This window comes from Moschus berezovskii, chromosome 2, assembly GCF_049115385.1.
Source record: "Moschus berezovskii isolate FMDL1 chromosome 2, NW_MosBer_1.0, whole genome shotgun sequence".
NCBI lineage: Eukaryota > Metazoa > Chordata > Mammalia > Artiodactyla > Moschidae > Moschus > Moschus berezovskii.
In genome coordinates, this window is record NC_142461.1 from 124439015 (window position 1) to 124450648 (window position 11634).

The 11634-nt window shown below is 44.1% G+C and overlaps 1 protein-coding gene across 1 annotated transcript in view; it reads right to left on the reverse strand.

The window, feature by feature from the left end:
* CERKL (CERK like autophagy regulator) overlaps nucleotides 1-2588 on the reverse strand; it is a 153191-nt gene extending 150603 nt beyond the window's left edge. Inside the window, exon 1 of the mRNA XM_055398065.2 lies at nucleotides 2288-2588. Coding sequence (XP_055254040.2) covers nucleotides 2288-2507 — 220 coding nt within the window. The 5' untranslated portion in view covers nucleotides 2508-2588. The remainder of the gene's footprint in view (nucleotides 1-2287) is intronic.
* Between the last annotated feature and the right edge of the window lie 9046 nt (nucleotides 2589-11634).

The following is an 11634-nucleotide window of genomic DNA, read 5'->3' on the forward strand; positions in this document are numbered from 1 at the left end:
ACCTCATTTGAAGAGTTGACTCATTGGAAAAGACTCTGATGCTGGGAAGGATTGGGGGCGGGAGGAGAAGGGGACGACAGAGAATGAGATGGCTGGATGGACATGAGATCACCGACTCGATGGACATGAGTTTGAGTGAACTCCAGGAGTTAGTGATGGACAGGGAGCCTGTGTGCTGTGATTCATGGGGTCGCAAAGAGTCGGTCACGACTGAGCGACTGAACTGACTGACTGAAAATGTAAGTGCTCAGGTGCTAAGCTTTGGACCTCCAATATTCACGAGCCTCAAGTGATATCTGCATACTAGGTGTTAGTTACAAAGAAAAGGTGGTACATCTAAATGAAGGCAAAGAAAACCAACATTTTTTAGGTCAAAATTAAAGATCAACACGTGCAACCTTTGGAGTTATAACTGTCTGGATGTCTTTTAAACAGCCAGGAATACTAATTCAGCCTATTTTTCCTCCACCAGCACTCAGTATATAAAAGAGCATTTTACTGCTTCATACCATCATTTGACTTTTCACCTACCACTATTGCAACACAGATTTGAATACCTCATTTCACAATGTCTCACTGTATTCCTATAGTATTTCAGCTTCATTGTAGCTTAAAAAGACCCATGTAGGCCAATTTAAGCTCTAATGGTAAACTTCTATGTCCCCCAAATTCGAACAGGCTTAAACAGAATTCTATGCCCATATCCCTAGTTTTTAACTCAAAAATGTAGAAAATACCCCCACCTTGCTTTTCAGCACATCTGAAAACATTTTCAATTAAAGTCAAAGGCAGTTTCAGTTAAGTAAGATGATGGCATCTGGTCCCATTACTTCATGGCAAATAGATGGGGAAACAGTAGCAGACTTTCTTTGGGCTCCAAAATCACTGCAGATGGTGACTGCAGCCATGAAATTAAAAGGCGCTTGCTACTTGGAAGAAAAGTTATGACCAACCTAGACAGCATATTAAAAAGCAGAGACGTTACTTTGCCAACAAAGGTCCAACTAGTCAAAGCTATAGTTTTTCCAGTAGTCATGTATGGTTGTGAGAGTTGGACTTATTATAAAGAAAGCTGAGCGCCGAAGAATTGATGCTTTTGAACTGCGGTGTTGGAGAAGACTCTTGAGAGTCGTTTGGACTGCAGGGAGATCCAACCAGTCAGTCCTAAAGGAAATCGGTCTTGAATATTCATTGAAAGGACTGATGCTGAGCTGAAACTCCAATACTTTGGCCACCTGATGTGAAGAACTCACTCATTTGAAAAGACCCTGATGCTGGGAAAGATTGAAGACAGGAGGAGAAGGGGATGACAGAGGATGAGATGGTTGGACGGCCTCACAGACTCAATGGACATGAGTTTGTGTAAACTCTGGGAGTTGGTGATGGACAGGGAGGCCTGGCGTGCTGCAGTCCATGGGGTCGCAAAGAGTAGGACACCACTGAGCGACTGAACTGAACCGAGGCGAGCACCTCAAGTGCAGCAGAAACTGCCTATCAGAATGAGCTGAGTCCCTGACTAGTCCGTTTTGCGGTTTTTGTACAAGAAACTGTAAAATAGTGATGTTTCTCTAGTCTTTAAGATAAACAGCACATTGTGTCTTGTTTTCCAACAAAGGAAACAAAAGGGGAAGGCATATTTTTTTTAAATTTCCGAAGTTATCATTTAGAAGAAATGTTTACTACATCCCAAGCTCTCCCTTACATCATCTCCACACTAAGTCTTGAAATACTTCTATTGTACAGAATTATAACACTCTCTAAATAGTTTTAGGTCAAAAGGCAAATACTCCTAAACAACACGATGATTCTAAAGTCCATATTAAACACCAAAACCTTCTAGAACTTGGACTTGATTCGAGACAATGGCAAAGAATGTGAGGGATGGAAAAGTCCAGAGGGACCAAAAACTTAGGTGAAATTTTCAGAAGTCAGCAAAACGAAAGTTGGATTCAGGTATGCTCTAAAACGCTTATACTTGCAGCGTATAAGCAGCTGAGCAAAACTCGGACGTGGAGGGGAGGAGTGGGTGGCCTTCCCGCTTTCGGAAAACAGCGCCCTTTGAGGGGCTCGGGGCAGGGGCGGAGTGTGACGTGGGTCCCGGACGGCAGGCAGAGGCCCGGGGGCGGCTCGGGCTGCCGGGTCTGGAGCGAGGCGGTGGCGGCTTGGGGACGCGGTCGCCCGCTGGGGCAGAGGAGGAGCTTGCGGGAGGCGGGGGACGGCGCCGGGGGGAGGGCGCGAGCCCGGGGGGAGGAGGCGGCGCGGGGGCCTTGCGACCAGGACCACGCACCTGGGAGCCGCTCGGGGCGGATGGGCTGCCACCTCAGGGCCCGCTCGCTCAGCACCACGTCGCAGCTGTCCCTCCCGATCTCGAAGATGCCCCGGAGCAGAATCCGCTCGGCCGCCGCCTCGGGCTGCCGCGCGGACGCCCACTGCGCCGCCGGGGGCGCCGCCTCCTCCCGGCCGCCCTCCAGGGCGCTCACCCGGCCCCCGCGCCGCCCCCGGGGCATGGCGGAGCGCGGGCTGGGCCCAAGCCGGGGTCCCGGGGAGGCCTCCGAGGGCGGAAGCGGAGCCCGCGGCCGCCCGGGTTCTGGCGGCGTCCCGCGCTGCCACAGCAACCGCGCGCGGGGCAGAAACCCGGGCGGGAGGCGGGGCCGCGCCGACGAGTCCGGCACCCGGCCCGCGGCCTCGCGCCTGCGACTCGCCGGGAAAGGGCCCCAGGCCTGGAAGAGGAATCAGTGGCTCCCTCCGCCTAGTCCCTACCGTTCCTTGCCATTCTGCGCATACGTTACCCGCCCAAGTATACAGAGGCCGGCGCTTCTCAAACGTGGACTTGCCTACTCCCGGCCCCCGCCCCAAGCATCTTGTTAAAATGCAGATTCTTCATGAATTGGTCTGGGACTAGGTCCCCGACGCCGTTTTTAGGAAGCTCCCAGGTGATGCTGCTGACCCTCGGAACACACTTTGAATTGCAAGGGCAGAGCCCTCTGTTTTTCCACCTGGTTTCCCGCGGGCTCCCCTGGAATGCAGAGGTCGTGCCTTATAACCACGCTTGCATGCCCTCAGGAGTTAGCTGATCTTTATGCAGCTGGTGACAGAAAACTCCATCCCCAAAACCCTGAGAGAAAGCCAAAGATGAGTCCCTGATTCAAATAGACAAAATTTCGTTCTCACAAATTTAATGTTAAAGGAAGGTGACTCTATAACCTAAGTATTAAGGGTTCCACTTTCCCCCAAGATATCTCTGCAGCCTCGTCTCTGCCCGGATCTAACCCTCCCCGAAGAGAGATGACAAGCATCAGGGCTTGTTCTCCTAAAGACTACTGCTGTAATACAGCGTTACCTGGAAATGAGGGTGGCACTATTTCATGATAACTGAGATTCATAAAATTTGCTGTTAATTTGGAAAGCGCAGCGGCTGCTGGCCCATGGTTCTCAATCATGACTGCACATTAGAGTTACCTGGGGAGTTTTTAAAGTCCAGATACTCAGGCTACACTCAAAGACAATGAAATTGTAATCTCTGGGGATGGGACAAGACTTCAGGAGTTTTTTAAGCTCTCCAGATGATTGCTGTGTTCAGTCAGAGCTTAGTGTCAGTACTTTAAGCAGTGTATTAATAGGAAACTGACAACTTGTGATGGTGAGACAGGGGGAAAGTGAGTTCTCCGCAAAAGGAGCAGAGTGGAAAGTAAATCAGCAGACCAATATAGATATATAGAGATACACACAAATAAATAGATACCATCAGAATAATTGTATGGAGGAAAAGCTGGGGAGAGGAAGTTGAATCCTTGAGTGGTGAATCTAGCTCCACGATGCTGGTACCTAACCAGTGACTTCTGAAAGACAGTTGCTTCTCATTCTCCCCTTGGGCGGCAAAGTCAGACAGAAGCTAATGGTAGCAGGAGGAGCTTCTCAAAGTTCCCTGCTCAAACTTAGATTTCAAAACCCAGAGGATGGAGACCATAGACCTAGCCAAATCGCTTTCAGACACAAAGCTCCTGTGTGCCACTTAAGCTCTGAAAACAAATACCCAAACTTCCAGGCAAAGCGGGGAAGAGCCTCAGTTTGATCTAATGGCAGCGAGCTGTTTCTTGGAGTAGAAGTGCAGCTGCTTCTTAACCCCACGCAGCCTTCAGGTGGCTTAGCTCAGCACTCATTAGTGGGGAAGGCTAGTGCCTTCAATAGAGTGAGTTGCAATTCTGGAGTCAGCATCTTGTATTCACAGCTGTCAGGAAATCAACACAATTAGAGCTCCTTGGCATTTTAAAAGCTCACCGAAGACAGTGGCTACTTCTTAGGACCTTTGCAAGAGGCAAGTTGCCATTTTTCAAGCTTCTGTTGGGCCAAACAGCCAAAAACATTCTTTGCCTTTCTTGAGGATGAAGGTACTGGTTATGTCCCATTCTCTTCCTTTGATGGACTATTCTCTCCCAGAGATCTATCCACAGGGTCCATCTACACCAGCCTCAATTCCATGGCTTTACATACTATTCAGGGCTCCTCGAGTAATGTGGTCACCCCCAACCAGTCCCCTGAACTTCAGATGCCATGTCCAACTGCCTATCTTTGCTAGTTGGCCGTTGAACAAGCATCTGAAGTATAAAGTCTAAAACCAAATATGATTTTTCTATCACAAACCTGTTTCTCCCAAAATGTTCCAAATCTCAGCAAATATTGTCATCAAAATCCTTGACGTCATCCATGTTTCCTCTCTTTGTGGTGAGAAAAATAAAGAAAACTTTAAGGTATATTTCATTTCTTCAAGTCAACATGTATTTTGGATGAAGTGAGCTTCAGTTGTGTCCATCTCTCATTCATTTCTGAACTAAATGAGCACATTGTCAAGCTGTCAAGGGGACTGCTTCCCTCTCATGCTGAGTGGAGACTTTGTCAGAATGTTCCTGCTACTTGGGCTCCTGCTGCCTAAAAGGTAGAGGGCCATATGTCCCTGCAAGAAGTATACAGAAAACAGAACAACTTGTATAATCCCACCAAGTCAGAATATCACATTTTCTTCATGTGCCAGTTTGTTTTTTTTTTTAACTCATATTGAAATTCTGCTTAAAATGAATTGCTCAGCTGTGTTTTAGAACCCATCTCAAACAACTACAGGATGACAATGACCGTGTAATCTCTAGCTTTTTGGTAAACAATAAATAACACAAAGAAGAATAGGTCTGTCTTCCCTTTCCCTCAAGTTTTGAAAGCCCCTCAACAAAGCAAGCTGAGCACCGAAGAATTGATGCTTTTGAACTGTGGTGTTTGAGAACACTCTTGAGAGTCCCTTGGACTGCAAGGAGATCCAGCCAGTCAGTCCTAAAGGAAGTCAGTCCTGTATATTCATTGGAAGGACTGATGCTGATGCTGAAACTCCAATACTTTGGCCACCTGATGCAAAGAACTGACTCATTGGAAAAGACCCTGATGCTGGGAAAGATTGAAGGCAGGAGGAGAAGGAGATGACAGAAGATGAGATGGTTGGATGGCCTCATCGACTCGATGGACATGAGTTTGAGCAGGCTCCAGGAGTTGTTGATGGACAGGGAAATCTGGTGTGCTGCAGTCCATAGGGTCACAAAGAGTCAGACACAACTGTGTGACTGAACTAACAGGTAGGTTTGAACATACATAAACTTGGAGCAATTTGAAATGTGCTAAGTCATTTCAGTCGTGTCTAACTCTTTGTGATGCCATGGACTGTAGCCTACCTGGCTCCTCTGTCTACGGGTTCTCTAAGAAAGAATACTGGAGTGGGTTGCCATTTCCTTCTCCAAGGGATCTTCCTGACCCAGGAATTGAACCTTCATCTCTTAAGTCCTGCACTGGCAGGCAGGTTTTTTACCACTAGTGCCACCTGGACTTCCACCAAATAGAAAACTTATAACATTCTCACAGTAACTGCTGGCAATTCTGTAGCAGAATCAATTTTAAATTAGATATAACCAATACACAAAAAAAAACCAGACAATTTAAATCAGAAATCTATCCTCACTCTCTAAAGCTCACACTATTACAACTGTGAAAAAGGCATGATACAGAGGTGGCAACATCCCTTCTCACTATTGAAAAGAGCCCACTGCTTTCAGACCGCTTACCCATAGGCATCAAAGAGTTTGGTACTGGGTTTACTGCCTTTGATTTTTACACCATTTTCCATCACCATTTTGAACACATTTTCATGACAGCCTCATCCCAACAGCCTATGGTGTAGTCTGTTGCCCAGGACATTCTTAAACATTCTAAGAACAAACTCTGAACCTTGTAGAACTTCTTGAATATTTGAACTCAAAAAGCACTCTTTTGGAACATGGACTCTTATTCTTTTCAAACTTGGATATGCTTAAGAATCTTTGTTGTTTAGTTGCTAAGTCATGTTCGACTCTTCTGCAACCCCACGGACTGTAGCCTGCCAGGCGCCCTATCCATGGGATTTCTCAGGCAAGAATACTGGAGAGGGTTGCCATTTCCTTCTCCAGGGTCCAGGGGAATCTTTCTGGTCCAGGGATCAAACCCGTGTCTCCTGCATTGGCAGGTAGGTTCTTTACCACTGAGCCACCTGGGAAGCTAACAATCTTTGATTTGTTTTACATGAAAACTCTCAGTCTGTACCCCCTACTGATGCTCTGAGATTTTTGAATCTGTAACTGAACTATTCCCAGAAACATGTGTTTTAAACAGACACAACAAGTGATTCTGTGTGTTTTTTGACACATGAACAATGCTTTGATAATCAGGGAGTTCCTTCTTGTTTGTCCTGCTCTTCACTCCTGATCTTTTTACCATAAGGTTTGTCCATTTGTCTATCATTTACAAGTAATGGAACATCCAGCTAAAATTGTTTTCAAAATACAATCTTACATATCATATAAACAAAGGTCCAGGGTCAGGCTGTTCTAGGTTGCCCATTAAGAAATCAAGGGCTTTTTCAGTCTTGAGAAAGAAGAATGGAGCTGGAGGAATCAACCTTCCTGACTTCAGACTATACTACAAAGCTACAGGCATCAAGACAGTATGGTACTGGCACAAAAACAGAAATACAGACCAACAGAACAAGACAGAGAGCTCAGAGATAAGCCCACACACCTATGGGTACCTTATTTTTGACAAAGGAGGCAAGAATATATGATGGGGCAAAGATAGATCTTCAATAAATGGTACTGGGAAAACTGGACAGCTACACACAAAAGAATGAAGTCAGAACATTTCCTAATGCCACACACAAAGATAAACTCAAAATGGATTAACGACCTAAACTTAAGAAAATATAAAATTCTTAGGGGAAAATATAGGCAGAACACTTGATGACATAAATCGAAGCAAGATCTTCTATTACCTACCTCCTAGAGTAATAGAAAAAAAAAAACAAAAATAAATGGGGCCCAATTAAACTTAAAAGCTTTTGCACAGCAAAGCAAACTACAAACAATGTGAAAAACAACCCTCAGAATGGCTGGAAATAATAGCAAAGGAAACAACTAAGAATTAATTTCCAAAATATACAACTAGCTTATACAACTCAATATAAGAAAAACAACCCAATCAAAAAGTGGGAAAAAGACCTAAACAGACATTTCTCCAAAGAAGACATACAGATGGCTAAGAAACACATGAAAAGATGCTCAAGGTGATTCATTATTAGAGAAATGCAAATCAAAACCAAAATGAGATACCACCTCACACCGGTCAGAATGGACATCATCAAAAAGTGTACAAACAATAAATGCTGGAGAGAGTGTGGAGAAAAGGGAACCCTCTTGCATCGCTGGTGGGAATGTAAACTGATACAGCCACTATGGAAGACAATATGGAGATTCCTTTAAAAACTAGGAACAAAACCCCCATATGACACAGCAATCCCACTCCGAGGTATATACCCTGAGGAAACCAAAACTGAAAAAGACACATGTACCCAATGTTCATTGCAGCACTATTTACAATAGCTAGAACATGGAAGCAACCTAGAGGTCCATCGACAGATGAATGGATAAAGAAGCTGCGATAGATATATACAGTGGAATGTTACACAGCCATAAAAAGGAATGAATGCATCTGATGAGATGGATGAACCTAGAACCTATTACACAGAATGAAGTAAGTCAGGAAGAGAAGTATAAATATCATATAGTGACACATGTATATGGAATCTAGAAAGATGGTGCTGATGAATTTATTTGCAGGGCAGCAATGGAGACACAGACAGAGAGAACAGACCTACAGACACAGTAGGGGGGAGGAGGGAGAGGGAGAGATGCTAGAGAGAGTAACATGGAAACTTACAACACCAAACGTAAAATAGATAACCAATGGAAATTTGCTGTATGACTCAGGGAACTCAAACAGGGGCTCTGTGACAATCTAGACGGGTGGGATGGGGAGGGAGATGGGACAGAGATTTGGGAGGGAGAGGACATGGGTGTCCTTGTTGATGTTTGACAGAAAACATCAAAATTCTGCAAAGCAGTTATCCTTTAATTAAAAAATAAAGCGGCAAAGAAAAAGAAATTGAGGACTTTTTAACAAGTGAGACCTAAGCAAACTTATAAACTTTTTCACAGCAAAGGAAACCAAAAACAAAATGAAAAGACAACACACAGAATATGAGAAAATAATTATAAATGATGCCATTTATAAGGACTTAATCTCCACAACATACAAATAGTTCATACAACTCAAAATCAATAATAACAACAACCCAATCAAAAAATGGGCAGACCTAAATAGACATTTCTTCAAAGACACATAGATGCCCAGTAGGCACATGAAAAGATGCTCAACATCACTAATTATCAAAGAAATGCAAATCAAAACTACAATGAAGTATCACCTCACATGGGTCAGAATCAGTTCAGTTCAGTCGCTCAGTCGTGTCCGACTCTACGACCCCATGAATCACAGCACGCCAGGCCTCCCTGTCCATCACCATCTCCCGGAGTTCACTCAAACTCGTGTCCATCGAGTCAGTGATGCCATCCAGCCATCTCATTCTCTGTCGTCCCCTTCTCCTCCTGCCCCCAACCTTTCCTAGCATCAGACTCTTTTCCAGTGACTCAACTTGTCACATGAGGTGGCCAAAGTATTGCAGTTTCAGCTTTAGCATCAGTCCTTCCAATGAACACCCATGACTGATCTCCTTTAGAATGGACTGGTTGGATCTCCTTGCAGTCCAAGGGACTCTCAAAAGTCTTCTTCAACACCACAGTTCAAAAGCATCAATTCTTCGGCGATCAGCTTTCTTCACAGTCCAACTCTCACATCCATACATGACCAAGGAAAAACCATAGCCTTGACTAGACAGACCTTGGTTGGCAAAGTAATGTCTCTGCTTTTTATATGCTATCTAGGTTGGTCATAACTTTCCTTCCAAGGAGTAAGCATCTTTAGCCATCATCAAAAAGTCTACAAATAATAAATACTTGGGAGGGCATATAGAAAAGGAACCCTCCTACACTGTTGAAGGGAATGTAAACTGGTGCAGCCATTATGAAGAACAGTATGGAGGTTCCTTAAAAAACTAAAAAGAGAGTTGACATATGATCCTACAATCCCACTCCTAGGCATATATCCAGGAAGGACAAAAACTCTAATTTGAAAACATCCATGCACCCCAATGACCTAAAAATAGCCAGGACACGGAAGCCACCTAAATGTTCATGGACAGATGAATGGATAAAGAAGATGTGGCATATATACACAATGGAATATTACTCAGCCTTAAAAAAGAATGAAATAATGCCATTTGTAGCAGCAATGATGAACCTACAGATTATCATACTAACTAAAAAGTCAGGTAGAGAAAGACAAATATCATAGTAGAGCACTTACGTATGTAATCTAAAAAGAATAATATGAGTGAACTTACTACAAAACAGAAACAGACTCACAGACATAGAAAACAAACTTATGGTTACCAGGAGGAAGGGGGAGAGGTAAATGAGGAATATGAATATGGGGTTAATCGCTACATCAGTTCAGTTCAGTCGCTCAGTCATGTCCGACTCTTTGTGACCCCGTGGACTGCAGCACGCCAGGCTTCCCTGTCCATCACCAACTCCTGGAGCTTGCTCAAACTCATGTCCATCGAGTGGGTGATGCCGTCCAACCATCTCATCTTCTGTCGTCCCCTTCTCCTCCCGCCTTCAATCTTGCCCAGCATCAGGGTCTTTTTCCAATGAGTCAGTTCTTCGCATCAGGTGGCCAAAGTATTGGAGTTTCAGCTTCAGCATCAGACCTTCCAATGAATATTCAGGACTGACTTCCTTTAGGACTAACTGGCTAGATCTCCTTGCAGTCCAAGGGACTCTCTAGAGTCTCCTCCAACACCACAGTTCAAAAGCATCAATTCTTTGGCACTCAGCTTTCTTTATAGTCCAACTCTCACACCCATACATGACCCCTGTATGTATGGTGACTATGCTGACCTTTGTCAGCAAAGTAATGGCTCTGTTTTTGAATGTGCTGTCTAGATTTTTCATAGCTTTTCTTCCAAGGAGTCTTTTAATTTCATGACTGTAGTCACCATCTGCAGTGATTTTGGAGCCCAAGAAAATAAAATCTGTCACTGTTTCCATTGGTTCCCCATCTATTTGCCATGAAGTGATGGGACTGGATGCCATGATATTAGTTTTCTGAATGTTGAGTTTTAAGCCAGATTTTTCACTCTCCTCTTTCACTTTCATCAAGAGGCTCTTTAGTTCCTCTTCACTTTACTACTATATATAAAATAGATAAACAACAAACATTTATTGTATAGCACAGGGACCTATATTCAATATCTTGTAATAACCTATAATGGAAAAGAATCTGAAAAAGATTACTGTACACCTGAAACTACCACAATGTTACAAATCAACTATTGTCAGTTAAAAAACAACAACAAAAAAGAAATCAACTTTCTATTTTGCTATGCCCAGGTATCAACAAGGACTTCACTGGTGGCTCCAACATGGCGGCATCATTTTATCTCCCCAAAATGTAGAAGTGAGAAGAGCAGTTTCTATTTGTGCAGTCCTATTTCTATTAGGGAAGAAAATGTTTTCCAAAATCCCACCCAATAAATTTCCTGTCAATACCATTGACTAGAAGTGGGCAATATGCCTGTGCTGTAGCTTCCGGAGAGACTGGGGAAAGTGTTTACAGCCTAGAAGAAGCTGTGGATGACTATTGGCTTGGCAACTAACAGTTTCATATCTTCTTTTTTCTTCTAGACATTTATGTCTAAGAAAACAACCCACCCCACACAACTTACTGACTTAAAGCAATGATTGATTCTTTTTTCTTGTAACTGTGAGTTGGCTGCTAGGTAGGCCTACTCCTCTGTGGAGTATCAACTGGATGCACCTGAATTTCACTGGAAGTTCAGCTGAGGCTGCAACACACAAGATGGCTTCCATCGCCTTTCTGACATCTCAGTTGAGACAGCTGGAAGGGCCCAAGCCTTCCTGGACCTATCCCTTTACATTTGGTTTCTTGTCATTCAGTCATGTTGCCTGAGCTTTCTGAAATGAGGCTGTATCCCCAAAGAGCAAAATCAGAAGCTTCCAGGTCTTTTAAGGCCGAGACCTGGACTGACAAAGCATCACTTTTGCCACTTGCTGTCAGTCAAAGGTAGTCATAAAAGGAAAGGGAAATAGA